A 17,966-nucleotide genomic window follows, 5' to 3' on the forward strand; every position below is an offset into this window, starting at 1 on the left:
CTCATATGCTGCCACCCCCCATTGTTATCTCTCCAGGAGCCTGGGCCTGCTAAGATGGCTGTCACAAGCAGCACTGGTGGTGGCAGTGGCAGCAGCAGTAGCAGCATTCCCAGTGCCGAGAAAGTTCCTACCACCAAATCCACACTCTGGCAGGAAGAAATGAGAGCCAAAGACCAGCCTGATGGGAACAGCCTGAATCCAGCTCAGAGTCCCAGCCAAAGCCTGCCTCCTGCTGCTTGCACCCCACGGGAACCAGGGCCAGAAAGCAAAGAAGGTAAGCAGTAGCTGATCAGCTGTGGACCCACTTGTTGCAGTGATCCATCTTGTACTGCGGGAGTGGGACCCCATCCAGTGGGCAGGAATGACACTGGGAATGTGATACAGGAGCTCAGTCATAGGCCCTGAACTTTTCCTCCCTCTGTACTTCTCTGTATTAGTTCTGGGTAGCACTGGCTTAGCATGACTGGGTTCCTGGCTTGTGAACTTCAGCTTGGCCTCTACAACCCACCTGTGAGGGAAAAAGGTGTAGCACCTACTCTGTCGGCCTCAGGAGAACTACAGACACTCTGTTCTGCCTCTGTAAGGAAGCCTCAGACACTCTGTTCTGCCTCTGTAAGGAAGCCTCTGTTCCTGTCCCACAGCTTCCTATTACATTAGCTCTTAGAACCCACTAGGCTAGTTGCCGCCTGTCTTTAGAGAGGTGCAGTTAGGGCAGTACTGCCCCTCTCCTCGTTGTTCTTGCTCAGCCCCTGGCTAGGAGGAAGAAGGGCCAGGGAGGAAGCTATTAACATTACTGTGCCCTCTCCTCTTAGTATGCTGTGATGCCCCAGCAGAACTAAAGTTTCTATCGCTGCCTCCCTCAATCTGAGTTCTTCAACACATATACCAATCCACAATCCTTGTGCTTCATTTCATGCCAACAAAAGCCCTCCTTCCTACCTTGAAAATGTACTGAGAGCCTGAAAGGTGTCTTGTTTGTTGGTTTCCTCCTGTGGTCTGGTAAAAAGCTGTTGGTTAGGATGGAGTCCTGCTTCCCCACCAAAACTGTATACAAAAGGCCTACTTGCCAGCCTAACTGCAAGTGACCAGACTGGAGTAAAGGCAATACAGATAGGTGATCCTTTTCTGCCTACAGTGCTCTCCTTCCATCTCTACCCCATATCGTAGCTGTGGAGTGGGAAGGTGGATGGTGTTGAGGCATCTATCTCCTAGTTGATCATGTGCAGGCTTTTAGAAAGTTATCGTGACAGAACTGGCAGCAGTCTGAGCAAGCTTCCTCTTCTCTTCCAGATGAAAGCGCCATGAGTGGGGACCGTGTGGATAGTGGTCGGAAAGTACGGGTAGAGAGTGGCTACTTCTCCCTGGAGAAGGCCAAGCAGGACCTGAGGGCTGAGGAGCAGCTGCCTCCACCACTCTCTCCACCCAGCCCCAGCACCCCACACAGCAGGTATGGTTGTCCTGGATCGCCTTCACAGGAACTCAGCCACCCCCTTCACTCCTCAGGTCTTCCAGCCCCAAGTCGCATGGTCTACAGCATCTGCCCTGACAGCATGGGTGAGGCCAGCAGGCCGCCCAACCACATGGACTCCAGCAGTGCTGGGGGGTGGGGAACAGAGATACTGGGGAGCACCTTTGCCTTTAAAGTCAGCAGGCAGTATGCCGCCCTGGCCGACGTCCCTAAGGCCATCCGGATCAGCCATCGAGAAGCCTTCCAGGTGGAGAGAAGGCGGTTGGAGCGTAGGACTCGGGCCCGGAGCCCTGGCAGGGAAGAGGTGGCCCGTCTGTTTGGCAACGAGCGGAGGTAAGGAGGATGCTGGAGGGCTAAATTCATGTATGCATACATAACACTCACGCAAGTGTACCTCGGGAACATGATTTATGTTTAGTATATGGAGCACTTTCTCTCCGGGCCCTGGACTGTGGCACCAGTTCTCAACTCAGTGCCAGATACAGGACTAAGTGCCTGCGGGCTGGCTGCCCTAGGTGGCTGAATCTTACTCTTGGACTACTTCTGTTCTCGGAGAAGACTCCCAGCCCCTCCTTATGCTGACAGTTCTACAGTTGGCAGAGGGCACAAGAAAGTGAGAGGGCAACACAGGTTCTTCCCACGAGGATACAAAAGGCAGCCTGAAAAGCTCCAGGTGTCCCAAGTACCACGCACCCTCCGGACTTTGCTGACATGGCTTCCCACCAGCGGCAGAAATGTAGCGCTTGCTGCTGAAACGATATGGCACCTGCTGCTCTTCCCTTGCCCTGCTGTCCCAGGCTTGGAGCTGTGCCCACACCCACCCACTCCCAAATTCTCTGTTACATCTGTGAGCTGGGTTTTGTGTCCATGCCAGGTTTCTTACCTAACACGAGACAGATTTTAAAGGCCCATTGCTATCCCCAGGAAAGGTTAGAAACACATGTGTCTATTTTGCTGGGGGGGGGGGGGGGAAAGCCAGCTTTCGCTAGGTTTACAAAGACGTTCTCTGTTCAGAAAAGCAACTCCAGAAATATCCTGACTGTCTTCCCTGCCCTGAGTGCGGGCCGATGGTCAGTCAGGGTTAGGAGCAAGATGAGATTGGGAAGGACTTTCTTTCTCTTGTCCCCTTTCACAACTCACAGTTAGTTTAACACCCAAACCAGCTTGTTTAAATGGCTTATGGATCCTCGGGTAGACAGTGGACAGAGTGTTTCATGGTTCCCTGGCATTCCGTATAACTGACTATCTTCACAGTCCAATGGTGGCTCAGTAAGGCACCTATTCCTCTTGATTCATGGACATGAAAACGTGAGGCTCAAAAAGTTGGGTGACCTCCCACCCTTCATAATGAATAATAGCAAATGATAGGCCTTTAGCAGAAAGTCCTTTCCCATGCTAGGACCCAGGACCAGAGCTCATGATTCCTTTTAAGCATTTGGGATAACAGGGTTAAAAGGTTTTGCTAACAATTAAGGAGGCCTGCAGGGTGGGCAGGGGAGGGTTTGCACTGGCTAGCGGACAGACTATGATCTAGTGATTCCAAAATGGGGTTGACTATACCTTAAGTTAGTGCCAGGCCAGAGTTAACAATTTGCACACCTGCTTGGCTTGGCCACTTGTCAGAGAACTTAATTTTGAAAGCATTCTTGTCTGCCTGCCAGAGATAGATGCAGTCTCAAGGCTTTATTCCTGCATGTTCTTTGCCACTGTGGGAATGGGTTTCTGCTGGTGTTGGTATTGGACTACTTCTGCACATTAACCCTGTAACTATCCCTGTCTGAATGATTTCGCTGGTTGGTGTTGCTCTTTGAGGACTGTTCTCTGAGGCCCAAGTAGTCCACCTAGTACTGGACTGGATCCTTGTCCCTGATAGGTTAGGGTGACAAGATGTCAGCCACTTTGCATTGAATGGTAGCCAAGACAAGCCTGTCTCACAGCCAGGCAGTTGAAACCATAAAGTCAGTTCTGGAAACCTTGGTAGGTCTGTAAGAAGCCCCACCTGAGAGGAGCAGCAGCTCTGAGCTTTGAATTTACTCTTGAGACTTCAGGGCCTTTGAGGAGTTCTTAGACAGTTCTTAGGCCCGTGTCTGTTAAGTGTGGGAAAGCTGTGGTCCTTACAATACTGTTAGTAACTAACAGAAAATAACCCCATCCCCTGGGAACCCTGGCCTCTCCATCTTCCCGTGTGAGATGTACACCTGTCAGTTCCACCTGAGTGAGGCAGTTTCTGTGACATCTGTTACTTCAGAAACACCAGCTTAGCAACAGAGAACCAGTTAGTTATACAGAAGTTGCCCAAGCCCGTGGTCTCACGGCATCTCTCAGTGTCCATGTCAAGCAGCTATAGCAAGTGCCTCCTATTTTTTATGCTGGCTACTCTGCTTGGAACCCTACAAACCCTTATCATGCATGCCAGCCTGGCCTGGCACAACCCTCCTCCTATTCTGGGGCCTGAAGTCCTCTAGCCAGATACAGTGCTTTCAGACCAAGAAGAAGCAGTAGCCCTGAGGGCAGTGGCTATCCAGATCTTCCTGCAGCAGTCTGGCTGTGCAAGACACCTTGGCTGCACTTCAGCTGCTTAGCTTAACTGCTCTCACAGTCCGCCTCCTTCTCTAGGCCTCTCTAGGCCAGCAGGCTAACCCACACCAGTCTTCTAACAGTTCTGAGCGTGGAGGCAGAGCGCCCAGAAGCCCTCCTAAATCCTGGCTGCCTGCCCTTGGCCTCTTAACTTCCTGAGGAAAAGCCCTCTCAAGGTAGATTGTATTGATCCCTGAAAAGAGAATTTCCTGGGAGGAACCTTTATCACATCCTCTTAGCTCCTCACTACTCTTTCAGAACAAATCATGCCATTCTGAGGGAGTAAGGTGTCCCTAGGAGAGCAGGCCTCAGGTTTGGTGAGAAGGTTGGTCCTCCCAGAAGGTTTAAATTAGCTCTCAGACCCCAGGTAGGCAGCCCAAGCCCTTTGCCTAATCCCGCCACGGTGACTCCTCAGGCTATGGGGTGATCATGGGTTTTTCTCTTCAGCCATTACCTTGGGGTTTTGCTGCTTTAAATCTTTAGATAACTTTGATTTATCATGATTTGAATTTTAAAAGCAGTCTTTTTCTGTTCATTTATTTCCCAGCCTTGTTTTCTTTCAGGTCTTGCCCTCTCCACCCTCTGCTGTGTCACTGTGGCGTTCGCGCCATCTCCACCTGCTTCGCTTCCATCTCAGCTCCGTCGTCTCAGCCGCAGACCACCTGATGAGGCCGCTGGCCTTTCACATGAAATCAACTGCTTTGTTTTGTTTTGATTTTGATTCCTCTTAATGTTAGCAGAAACTGTTAATTCATGGGCCTTTATCTTGCTAAATTTTGAGCACCCCATGTGGGGCGCAGTGTGTGCGGAGGTGGTGGTTGACGTTTACTGTGTCTGACTCAGGGAGGTTACCACGGTACCATGCTGTATGAGTCCAGTGGTGGGCAGGGCCAGTGCAGGCCCAGTGTGGAAGGGTTCTGTTGCTGCTCCAGCCCACCATGAAGGGGGGTACAAATGGAGCTCAATAGACTGAGTCTGTACCCAAAGTCCTATCAGTACTTTGTGAAGGGTGCCTCACATGCCAGCAGGAAGGCTAGCACTGGAGCCCAGTGAGGTAGGCCAGGTGTGCAAGGTGACTACAGGACCCCCTACTGGACTTGAGACCTAGCCCATCTTGGAAACAGGGAGACTCTGGTTTAGCAGCTTCATGTCCTCTTTTGTAGGAGGTCCCAGGTAATTGAGAAATTTGAGGCCTTGGACATTGAAAAGGCAGAGCACATGGAAACCAACATGCTGATTATGACCACTCCATCAAGTGACACTCGTCAGGGCCGCAGTGAGAAACGGGCCATCCCTAGAAAGCGGGTGAGCTCCATTGTGGGCTAAGTGGGACCTTTGGCAGCATGGCTTGGGTCTGGGGAACACACTGTCCTACATGCTCTGAGTCCTACACTTTACCAGGGACATATTTCTTCTGGGCCTCCACTCTTCGTTCTCCTCCAGTTAGCCTCTTGAGCACCAGCTGTCTTCCTCATCTCTCCCTCCTCCAGCATCAGCCTTTTGTGCCACAGGATGCTTCAGTGAGTTTTAGATCCCAGGTGTAACTAGCACAGTTTCTTCCCACTGAGGCCACAGGAACAAAGCCAATTATGACACCTTTCCTTGTTTTGTTTTTGGAATGACCCTCATTCTCTGCTTGGCCCGCAAGGTCCATCAGACCTCAGCAGTCCTCCTCCTCCCAGACTCCTCCAGCCTCTTGCCCACCTGCCTCTTCTGTGGCCTGCTGCTGTACCCAAGTCCTTCTTTCCAGTTTCTTTGTTGCTCATGAAATGCCTGCTCTCTTCTGTAACCTGAGAAGCTGCAAAATTGGGTAGGGCCAGGACATTGATGACCAGAAAAGGCTGCTCCACTGACCCAAGTATGCCAGGACATGGGTCATCCCAGAATCTGCTGTGGGGCCTAGACAGAGCACTGCCCCGCTCAAGGAGGGATGAACTACCCAACATGTTGCCCCTATGCCTACCCAAACTGTCCTGGACCATACTGATGGGTGGCTGCTCTCTGCCACAGGACTTTGCCAGTGAAGCCCCCACAACTCCTCTCTCAGATGCTTGTCCCCTGTCTCCACACCGAAGAGCCAAGTCATTGGACAGGAGGTCCACAGAATCCTCCATGACGGTGAGCCCAGGCTTCGTGCCAAGTTCTCTGGAGATCTGTGCCACTACCACTGCTGCTTCTGGCCACTCTGGGCCACTGTCCATTTATGTCTATATGTCCACACCGGTCCTCCCTCTGTACCACCCTCATGCCTGTGAGTGCCCCACTGGTCTGCAACCCATTGGAAACTGACCGTTCTTCCCCTCCTGGGCCCAACAGGACTGGGGGCGATGTGGCACCCTGAGTAGCACATGGAAGTCTCTGTGCACAGGAGGCTGCTGGGCCAATGCAGGTGTAAAGCCCAAACTTGACTTCTGCTGTCCTGCTTTTGGTGTTTGTTTTTGTTGGCACTTTGGAACAGGAGCAACACTGTACTGACAATTTGTCCCATTTGAGAGTATGTACAGGAATGAAGCTGCAGACAAAGTTCGGCCTGGTTTCTCAACAGTCTACAGCCTCCCTGGAGACAAGGCACACTCACCAGCTCTCATTCCCCAGGCAGAGCAGTTTCTCTGTCAACTCAGCTGGTGGCCACTTTTCCTGGCAACTAACTACCAGAGGCCTGGGGAGAAAAGACCCACAGGGACCAACCTCCACCATTCCCTGAGGCAGGCACAACAGCAGTGACAACCACAGCAGAAAGTTTAAGAGTCTCTCATAGATCCACAGCTCAGCAGGGGAAGCCAGAAAGTGAGCAGGCCTGCATCCCAAGTCTCATGAAGCAGCAACAACTGTGCACACCAAAAAGGGATCTCCTTTTGTACAGGTCTCTGTGCTGGGGCATCCTAAAATGTCTCCATTTCTGTTGATACTTCAAACAATTCTTGTAGAAGGAAGTCTTATGAAGCATGGGTTACAGCAAGGCTCCACAGAGGGATACCTCATCTACCATGGTCTGTTGGGGCAAGGCAGGAGTCTACTATGGCCTCTCCACAATGGAGCAGGAACTCCCAGGATGCCTGTCCTTATTCTTGTCATTTCTCTGGATCACTCCCTGTCCTTGGAGTAGTAAGAGACATCAAAGCCAGTTTCTGATCAGGACAGCTGTGGAAGACCTAAGCACTGGGGACCACAGAAGGGGTGGCTGGGGTCTTCAGAGCCTTGCCTTTCAGGTGTACTATGTAGCAGATGAGAACAGGCTGCTCCTAAGTAGAGTCAGCACCCACTCAGGTCTGCTGGTAATCCCTGACCTACCTTCCTGTATAGGGAATAAGACTGAACTTCCTCCTGGTAGAAGAGCAGCCTGAAAGTTGGACAAGGTTGCTGCCACTACTTTCTCCACCCCAGGCGTGGTCTGCCTCTCAGGCTTCTGGCCTTCAGTCCTTCTGCAACCTCCGTGGGAGCTTTTGGATTCCCCTTTCAGCTGTTACTGCAGGTGTCCCCCTGTACATTCGGTGCCTGGGAACTCTCCATTGGGGCCTGTTCTGTGCCCCAAGACAGGATGCACACAAGCCCTGGATAAGCTGGAATAGAGATCTCAGAGCAACCAGGCAGCCTGTGTTCCTGTGCCTAAGTTAAATGAGGCTGTACTCTCTCTTTGTCCCTCAACTCCCTCCTCAGGGACATATGCCTCTGGGCAGCAAAGTTGGGGCAAAAGGGGGCAGGCTTATCTGGTAGGTGGTAAAAACTGATTCTGGTGCTACTTCATCTAGATGAAAACAACCCAGTTGGACATGGTTTGTCCATTACTGGGGACCCATGGTGGTTTCCCTTGAGCTGTTCTTTTTTCTTCCTCAGCCTGACCTACTGAATTTCAAGAAAGGCTGGCTAACCAAGCAGTATGAGGATGGCCAGGTGAGTGAGTGAGTGTGTGTGTGTTCCCTGGAGGACTGGGGAACAAGTGTAAGTCCCAGCTTGTCTTGTCCCTGGCAGGGTCTTTGAGCCTTGATTCATGTCCTTGGCCTACGGACATCCTACAGTACTAGCTCCTAAAAGTTCTTAAGAGTCTAGGTTTCCCCAGAGGCAAGACCAACCAGCATATGGCTATGGGCCAGCTTGAGTATCCATTCAAGGCAGCCATATGGGCAATCACATAGGGCTGCAAAATCCTTGTGTTTGAAAAAACCATCTCAGTTTTAGGGGTGCCATTAGGCCCGAGAATTGTGAATATTATCAAGTCCAAACAAGAAGAGTCATTTGCAAGCCCCACTTTGACCTGGAGCATATTGGGTCCTTGCCTTAGAGGCCCATAAAAACCCCTCTACTATCTTAGCTCCTTTTTGCCTTTGGAGACTATGCCAAAGCATCCCCTCTTTCTCCTTCTTCCACCATATCAAATGCCCTTGGCCTTCCCTGAAGACTCAAGTTCCCTTCCTCAGAGTGAAGATTGGGACTTTAGCAGGTTAGTTTGTACCTGCTGACACAGTGGGGCTCACACATCTGGTCTATCAGCCAAGTGGTTGTGCCTCTCAGCACCCTTTTCACAGCCACCTTTCTGTGTGATAGACCCAGCAGAACTGTCTGCAGCCTCTGAAGTTAGGATGAAGGACTGCAAAGCACCTACCACACCCTGAGCTCAGAGCTGGCTGAGGCCCACAATTCTCCACTGCCTCATTGCTGGAGTGCATCTTAACCAGGGCCTCCCTGAGGTCATGAGTGCATGGCTGCCTGCCAGAACAGTCATCTCTTTGTTGCCTGCTTTACCTGTGCTCTCCAGAGTGCCTAGATTTAGCTGGGGTCAAAGAGGGGCATCAGGTATGTTGCAGAATAGTTGGATGTTTATTTTCTCTCCTTTAGTGGAAGAAACACTGGTTTGTCCTGGCCGATCAGAGCCTGAGATACTACAGGGATTCCGTGGCTGAGGAGGTGAGAAAACTGCAAGGCAAAACTGGTATCTAAATGTACAGGGCTAAAATGTATCTGAAAAGGTGGCCTATTGCCTCAGGTGTCAGAGTCTCAGTGCACAGTCGATCCAGCTTTGTCCCACTGTAGGCATTGTGGTCATTCTCTGAGGCCTTGAATTGGTTTTCTTGGTGTAGTGGCTTTTGGTCAGTCTCTTTTCTGTATTCTTTCAAGAACAATGAAGTGGAACTGGAGTAATGGCTCAGCTGTTAGGAGAATTTGTTTTTGTAAAGGACCTGGGTTGGTTTTCAGCACCCACATAGTGGGTCACAACTATCTGTAACTCCAATTCTAGGGATCTGATGCCTTCTTCTGACCTTCACAGGCTTCAGGTATACATGTTACACACTGGCATACACACATGCAAATAAATACTCATACAAATAAATCCAAAGACTAAATAACTAAAACAATTAAATTAGTACTCAGGGTGAACTCAGGTCTAGTTTTGTCTTTGGTTTTTAGCAAAAGGGTTGTGGTGAATTCAGTCACTGAACAAATTAACTTAGATCTTGTTCTACTTTGTTGTAGTAGAGAAACTTAGATTAAGAAATATTTTCTGTGTGTATTAGGGCGTAGGGAAAAACACTGTGCCATGGGACATTAGTGGATGCCATAGGACAACTTGTGGGAGTCAGTTCTCTCCTTCTATCCATGTTGGTCCTAGGGATGGACTTGGCAGCAGGCGCTTTTATCTGATGAGTCATTTCCCTGCCACCCCTGGAACAACACTAGAAGGGGTGCTTTTCTTTACCTACCAGAAAGTCTTTGAACAACACGACAAATCTGTGTTCTGATTTTTCCCTGCTAATTTCATCTGGCATCCTTCAGAATCGCCCATCCATCTTCAAAAAGCTCACAATTGCCATTCTATGCTTGTATAATAGAAAAAGGAAAAGAATCTTGGGCTGGTTTGTGTATTTAAATTCTTGTCATTAGCCTCCATGGCCTAAGGAGGAAGGCTGTTGGTGAGCTAAGCAGATCCAGATTGTGGACATGGTAAGCTTTGAGCAAAGTGTAACCAGTACTCCAAACTGGATGGTTTGGAGTGAGGGGGTGGTTTGGTTTGGTTTTTCAAGACAGGGTTTCTCTGGGAAGTCCTGACTCTCCTCACTGTAGAACAGACTGGCTTCAAACTCACAGAGATCTGCCTGACTTTGTCTCCCAAGTGGTGGGATTAAAGGTGTATGCCACTGCCCGGCTTAAAACTTGATGTTGTCAGAGGCTGTTTGTTCATTTCCCTGCCGCCCAGACTCCAGAAATAATCACACAGAAATCTGTATTAGTTGCAATATTATTTGGCCAATAGCTTAAGCATCTTTCTAGCTAGCTGTTATATTTTAAATTAATACATTCCTATTATTTTATATTTTACTACAAGAGTCATGGCCTACCAGCAAGGTTCCAACTAGCAGCTTGCATCTTTCTCCTCTGGCAGCTCCATGGCCTCTCATTGACTCTGCCTACTCTCTCCTCTTTCTGCTAGGAACTTCCACCTTGCCCTGTTCTGCTAAGCCACTGGCAAAAACAGCTTCATTCATTAACCAATGAAAGCAAAACATAGACAGAAGGACTTCCCACATCAACTTTGTTTTTATTGTGCACAGATGTGCTGCAGCATGGATTAATAGAGGTCAGCTTGTAGGATTTAGTTCTGTCCTACCAAGTAGATTCAGGCCTTGCACTCAGGTCATAAGCATCTTTACCTGCTGAAATACCAGCCTCTAGAGTAGGATGTATTGTGAGAGTCAATACTATGCTACTAACAGAACTGTGTTGACATAACACTGATTACATAGAAGCAGAATTACATAAAACAATCAATGCCTTGGCAATAGGCCAAAGTCAAATTGTACCAACAGTCAGTGGGCCTGGCCTGTATTATTACTTTACAGTCAATGATGTTTAAAAACAAAATAGGCCATTTGTTTGTTCATTTATTTTGCTATTCATTTATTTATGACTTTATATATAAGTATATATTTGGGTTTTGTTGTTGGTTTTTTGTTTTGTATTTGTTTGTTTTAATTTTTTGAGACAGGGTTTCTCTGTATAACTATCCTAGCTGTTCTGGAACTCGCTTTGTAGACCAAGCTAGCCTTGAACTCACAGAGATCCACTTGCCTCTGCCTCCCAAATGCTGGGATTAAAGGCATGTGCCACCACCGCCCAGCTATCTTTGGTTTTTTACATTTTTATTATTATTTTATTTGTGGTTTTTCAAGACAGGGTTCTCTGTGTGTATAGTCCTGGCTATCCTGGAACTCGCTCTGTAGACCAGGCTGATCTGGAACTCACAAAGATCCTCCTGCCTCTGCCTTCCAAGTGCTGGATTAAAAATGTGTGCTTGATATTTTTAAGTTGCAACCTTTGAATGTCTCATCTCTTTAGTATTTTTTAACTTTTATTATTACGTGTGTGGTGTGCGTGTGTGTATAATCTGTGTGGTGGTTCACACATGCCACAGCTCTCTTGTAGAGATATCTTTTTATTTATTTATTTATTTAAGATTTCTGTCTCTTCCCCACCGCCGCCTCCCCTTTCCCTCCCCCTCCCCCTGTAGAGATATCTTGTAGGATAACTGAAGTCAGCTCTTTCCTGCTGTAAATCTGGGGATGGTACTTGGACCATCAGGCTCATGTGGGAAGCACCTTACTGAGCATCCCTTGCTATCCTGTTTTTATTGTTCTTTAAATGGGAAGTGTCTGTCAGTCACTCAGCTGCTTGCCAAACCTTACAGAAGCATATCTGTACAATTAACCACTTATTTGTAGAAGCAGCTGACAGATAAGCTCTGATCACTTGATTTTGAGGGTTTGGCAGACATTTTCATGAAACTAAACCAGGAATTTATCCCTTCAAGGACAGTTTGTTGCCAATTATGAATAGAGTTTGAGCTTTCAACAAAAAAAAAACAATTGGGCTGGAGAGATGGGTCAACAGTTAAGAGAACTTGCTGCTCTTGCAGAGGACTACATGAGGATTCACAACTGCCTGTACCTATAGTTCCAAGGGATCCAGTGCTACTTACTGGTGGGCACTACTCACCTATGGTAGTCTCTGCCACTCAAGACACTGATGCAGGGAGGTCACATGACCCAAGAATTTGAGACCAGCCTAGGCAGTGTACAGAGTCCCAGTATCAAGAAAAGAAAGTGGGAATTGTGGCAGGTTCATATTCATAATCTCAACAACTTCTCTTTATCTGCAAGCTCTGCTGATGAAATAAACAGTGATTTAACATTTTGCTTCTGCAGAATGAATTGTGAGGTTTCTGTCCTGCCCGGTTTCTGTAGTTGTTAAGTCCCAAAGAAATACACAGAGGTCTACATTAATCATAAACTGATTGGCCTAGTAGCTCAGGCTTCTTATTAACTCTTATAACTTATATTAGCCCATAATTCTTGTCTGTGTCAACCACGTGGCTTGGTACCCTTTTCAGCAAGGTAGTCACATCTTGCTTGCTCTGTCTGGGTGATGACTGCAGACAGAATATTTCCTCTTCCCAGAATTCTCATTGCTCCGCCTCTACTTCCTGCCTGGCTACTAGCCAATCAGCATTTATTTAAAATACAAATGACAGGGTACAAACCATTGTCCCACAGCAATTTGAAAGCTATGCTTAGCTTAATATTTTCTGTGACCAATATTTAATGTTACAGAACATGCTTGGCAAAAGAGATGTTGAAAGGATAGAACTGTGGATTTCAGTGTTAACAGCACAGAATATTCACTGATAGGACTGCAGATTCCACATTGCAGTTAAGCTTTGAGATGTGACTTGATTGTGAAAGACAAGCTAGTGCCTTGAAAATTCTTCCTTTCCCATCTCTGTTAGACCACTCTGTCCTCACTCATGCTAGTCAGAATAAACACAGAAAACTGAATGGAGGCGTACACTAGTCCAGCATCCTCCCCAACATTGGCATGTAGGAGACCTGCAGAGATGAACATTGCCTCTCTAACCAGGGGTTCTTAGTCATACTTTGATTTTTCAATCTTATTTTAATTTTAGCATGAAAGGGGTTTAATAAGTAGTTCAAACTAACTTGAAACACATAGCCTTCCTCCCCAGCCTCCCAAGTGCTCAAATTGTGGATGTGGACCACCACCCTCAACTTTTATTAAGGTATTCCTTAAGTGAATACATACGCTTAAAATCTCTAATTTTTGATACAGAAATATCAATAGCTGAGTTCCACTTACACAAAAGTGTGTTTTAGCTTACTTTTTACTGTAATAATTTTTAAACACCATGGCCTACAGCAGTTTAGGGAGAACAGGGTTTATTATGTTACGGTCTATAGTCCGTCACAAAGGGAAGTTGGGTCAGAAACGAGGTAGGAACTGAAGCAGAGACTGGAAAAACATTGTTTATTGGCTTGCTCTCTGGCTTACTCTGCTTGGTTTGTTTGGTTGGCTGATTGGTTGGTTTTTTTGTTTTGTCTTGTTTTGTTTTTTGGTTGGTTGGTTGGGTTTTTTTTTTTTTTTATACTTGTTTTCCAGGATCACCTTCAGGGGTCAAAATGACCATAGTGGACTAGGCCATTCCACACCAATCAAGAAAATATTCCACAAACTTGCCTATAAGCAATCTGATAAGGAAATACCTCAATTAAGGTTCTCTCTTTCAGATGAGATGACTTGGTTTATGTCAAGTTGACAGAAATCCAGTCAGCACAGAGGATCTTGTTACTTATTAAGCATGTAAAAGAATTTTAATGATGGATATTTAGGGAACACTGGTGTGGACTTTCTTTGGCCAGACACACAGGGAAATGGTGGTATAGATATCCCAAGGGAGGGGACTTGGATCTGGTAGTTGTAGGACAATTGGCTAAGGATTAAGCCCTATAAGACATTGAGTGGAAGACATCACTCACAGAAATGTGATGATTTGGGCATCCTCTCTTCCTGAATTTCTCCCTACCCTTTTTCTTTGCAGGCAGCTGACCTAGATGGAGAAATTGACTTGTCCACCTGTTATGATGTCACCGAGTATCCAGTCCAGAGAAACTATGGCTTTCAGATTCATGTGAGTGTGGGGATGGATAGAGTTGACCAGCAGGGTTATATCTTAACGTGTGGTAAGCATTCAGTCTTTCCTGTTAGCATGATGTCTCTGTCCTGTGGCTACTGACCTATACTCCTGATACATGGTGTGGGCAAAAAAATGGGTTTCTTCATCTTTCTTTCCAAGGTTTTTGAAAAGCTTTGCTCCAGAAATTGCTCTTTTTCTTTTATTTTTAATGTTGGGCCACTGGAAGGATGAAGACTATGGGAGTAAAAGATTAAGGGATGCCTAGAATCAGGTTAAGGAATTTCTAGGACATTTGCTGTCTACAGTGAGGCTTCACACTTGTTACAGTCAACTGGGTTACTCTCCTTTTATTTGGTATCCATCTCTAAGCCTAGGTTTATGGTTGGTGTTTGTTCTTTCTGATGCAGGAGTCTGCTCCTCATGTCATCTTATCACTATCACTGCCAAGGGGAGGGGAGTCCTAGGCTGACCACAAAAATTCTTTCTAGTCATCCAGAATTCTGGGCTTGTAAGACATGTCTAAGGAGCAAGACAAAGCCAGCCCATCCTTTGGGGCAAACCTTTGTATTCCCTCACCAAAACCTTTGAAGCGATGGCAGGTAGAACAGGCTCTAGGATTTGACTTCTAGCTCAAGGCTAGAAGTCTGGTGGGTTCACCGGGGCAAAGATCTTTATGGTTTGGGGACTCAACTTATTGCTGACTTAAAGGCTGTCTCAAACCCACCAAAGTTGGAACCAATCCACACCCCTAGAGGCCAGGAGGAGCCTAGCACCCATTCCTGGGCAGCTTGACCATGACTCTACTGTATGTACTGGGTATCTGGGGAAGGATTAATAGCTGTTCCCATGGTCTGGCTCTTTGCTGCCCAACTGCAGTGTTCTGTTCCTATTCCCTTTGGAAGAGATAGAACACTTCTGGAGTCTGAATGTTGAGATGAACCTCTTATCCAATGAGAGTCCTGACTCTTTCCCCATCTTCATTTTGATTACCAGATTTCTCAAGACAATACTTGCACTGTCTGAGAACTCTGCTTTCTTCCCACATTAGCTGGGGTCAGTGGTGGGCCTGGTTTCCTACCCCGAGGGTTCAGAAGAGAGTGCCAGTGCAGAGGCTAGGTGATGGGTAGAACCTGAGAATGTTTGTCAGGGCAAATACTGTCCTAAGGTGTGGAAAGCACTGCCTGTTGTAGACACCAGAAATGTTCCTTAGTTAGAAAACTATATATGGGAGAACTTGCATGAGGGAAGTCCAAGAGGAGGTAGTAGTTGTGTGGTGGGCAAGTAAGGAAGGAGGGGCTGAAGATGCCAGGGAGGAACTTTGAGTGAGATAAGACCTGAGATCTCCTGAAACCCATAGTGTGTTGCAGGGTTCCATATACACTACTCACAGACTTCACAGTTAGAGATGGCTCCTCTGCAGTCCTAGCCAGTAGAGGGTTTGGGGAAGTGATGGGTCTTTTTGAGAGCATGGACTAGACAAGTAGCTGTGACACTAAGAAAGCTCACCAGCAAATCTGAGGCTAGACCCTAAAAGCACCTGCATCAAGGGTTGAATGGGCTAGCTTAGAATGTGAATGGAGCCCCATGCTGCTGTGTACACCATGGTTGTATTGCATGAAGGGGAGTGAGCCAGGTATGTGACAGCCCACCATGGAGGGAGAGATTGGGTCACAGCACAATGGCCCACCCATATGTCATTTGTGGTATTACAATCCATGCCCATTCCATTACCTGCTCCCAACCTGTATTGGTTTCATTTTCCTACTAGCAGATTTGCTGGTATGCTACTGATTCCTTTTTTCAGATTCCTTTTTCCCGTCTGCTTGCAGTGTTCCCACTGTGAACAGATTCATCCTGACCCCTGTCCAGCTAGTGATGCCCTGTCCCTCCATCACCTTTCCTCTGCCACTACCTTGATTCTCATCACCTAGATGGTGACAGGAGTGGTGTGGCACATCTTGCTGCCCTTTTAGAGCAGATAGAGACCCAGGCAGTCCCTTTGTCACATTGTACACCTATATTGTGGCTGCAGGATGCTGGGCCTGGCCACCATGCTCTCTGTTCCCAGCTAGTTCTGTGTTCTTGTCCCTAGGGCTAGCAGAGCTTCTTGAGGAAAGGGGCATATGTGATCATCTATCCGTCTGCAGGCTGCTGCTATTGCATAATAGGAGCTAGTGATTGTGTACTGCCTTGTCTAGGGGATACTCAGCTCATCACTGTCCCAAAGTGTGGTCCTATTAGTCTTCCTATCTCAAGCAGATAATATATAGCACTCGTAGGAAGGTCGCCTAGTCTAGCTCTTTTTCCTGTGGTATGACCACTGATGGTTAGTATTTTTTGTGTAGACCAAGAAGGGTGAGTTCACCCTGTCAGCCATGACATCTGGCATACGACGGAACTGGATCCAGACCATTATGAAACATGTGCTCCCAGCATCTGTCCCAGATGTGACCAGGTAAGATGGAGGTCTTGCTAATTGCCATTTCCTCATGCCTGAGCCCAGCTACACCACAACATAAATTTCTTTCCTCCTTCTGGCCCGTTGTCCACTGGTTACATTTATACCCTGTGATTCTTTGTTTTCTGCCTCTCCTGACCTGCTGGCCTGGTCAGCCACACAGGTTACCCTCATGCCTATTCTCAGCATGGACGTCTTTGTCAACAGGGTTCAGCCCTCATGATGGGTTCAGACTCCAATATGGGCCTTTCTCTGGTAGGGTTCCCTGGCTGGGTGGGAGCAGCCTAAGCTGCTCCTAAGTTTTACACTGTAGTTTTGTACTTCCTCAAGAGTACCTTTTACCTCACTCCTGCATCTGTTTTTTGTGTAATCATGAGAAACTTCTGTCTGAGACTGTAGGTCCTAAAGCCCACATTTGAAAACTCTGTTCTCTCCTGGGTTTACACGCTGTAGTGTATATTCCTCAGAACATGCTACATGCCTCCTCTTCTTGCTCTGAAGATTTCAGCTCTACCAATGTTCATCTTCAGGACAGCAGAGATGCTCTATGTGTGCCAAGTTTTACTCTCTCTTTATCCAGGTTTCATCTTGAATACCTTGCATCTCTCTTGGTTCATGTTGCTGCCAAGTATAGTTTTGGTATCAGAGGTTTGGGTGTATGGTGGTTAAAGGGTGCTGGCCTGTAGCAGCATTAGCTATACCTATTCTTGCCTCAAACTTTTGCCTCATTCTGGCTGGTTCTATTTCTTTTTGAATAAGAAGGAAAGGAAACCTGAACTCTGTTCCTTAACTCCCCTTTCCTACATCTGTTATATGTTCATTTCTTCACTTGTTGGCAATATGTACTGATTTTTGCTTTTATAGGACTAGTAGATCCTGAAGACCTGCTTTTATATAGGAAATAGTCCTCTGCCGTCTCTCAAGAACTGTGCTAGGAAGCTGGAGAGATGGTTCAATAGCTAAGAGCACTGGCTGCTCTTTCAGAGGACCGGGTTCAATTCCCAACACTCACATGGTCTCAGTTCCAGGAGATCCAGCACCCTATTCTGGCCTCCATAGCCAGTGCATGCAGATGATGCATGGACGTACATGCAGGCAAAATACTTACATACATAAAAGAAAATTAAATATTAGAAATTTTTGCCAGGCAGTGGTGGCACGTGCCTTTAATCCCAGCGCTCGGAAGACAGAGGCAGGTATATCTCTGAGTTCAAGGCCAGCCTGTTCTACAAAGTGAGTTCCAGGACAGCCACACATAGAACCCGTCTCAAAAAAAAAAAAAAAATACGCACGCCTTTAATCCCAGCACTTGGGAGGCAGAGGCAGGCAGATCTCTGTGAGTTCGAGACCAGCCTGGTCTACAAGAGCTAGTTCCAGGACAGGCTCCAAAACCACAGAGAAACCCTGTCTCGAAAAACCAAAAAGAAAAAAGAAAAAATTATAAAGAACTGTTGGCAAATGAGCAGTGCCCCACCCCCTACCTC

General features: G+C 47.2%; 1 protein-coding gene across 7 annotated transcripts in view; it reads left to right on the forward strand.

Annotated features, from left to right (window-relative positions):
* Positions 1 to 17,966, forward strand: part of Mprip (myosin phosphatase Rho interacting protein) — a 133,223-nt gene that overhangs the window by 85,373 nt on the left and 29,884 nt on the right. For 4 of the 7 annotated variants that reach the window (XM_050163567.1, XM_050163569.1, XM_050163568.1 and 1 more), the window contains 8 exons: positions 37 to 274; positions 1,291 to 1,801; positions 5,209 to 5,350; positions 6,056 to 6,163; positions 7,880 to 7,936; positions 8,879 to 8,947; positions 13,929 to 14,018; positions 16,370 to 16,479. In XM_050163567.1, the coding sequence (XP_050019524.1) occupies positions 37 to 274; positions 1,291 to 1,801; positions 5,209 to 5,350; positions 6,056 to 6,163; positions 7,880 to 7,936; positions 8,879 to 8,947; positions 13,929 to 14,018; positions 16,370 to 16,479 (1,325 nt within the window). The remainder of the gene's footprint in view (positions 1 to 36; positions 275 to 1,290; positions 1,802 to 5,208; positions 5,351 to 6,055; positions 6,164 to 7,879; positions 7,937 to 8,878; positions 8,948 to 13,928; positions 14,019 to 16,369; positions 16,480 to 17,966) is intronic. The other 3 variants (XM_050163571.1, XM_050163573.1, XM_050163572.1) reach the window with 1 other exon arrangement.

The sequence above is a fragment of the Alexandromys fortis genome, unplaced genomic scaffold, assembly GCF_014885135.2.
Source record: "Alexandromys fortis isolate MF-2015 unplaced genomic scaffold, M_Fortis_MF-2015_v1.1 scaffold_149, whole genome shotgun sequence".
NCBI classification, from domain to species: domain Eukaryota; kingdom Metazoa; phylum Chordata; class Mammalia; order Rodentia; family Cricetidae; genus Alexandromys; species Alexandromys fortis.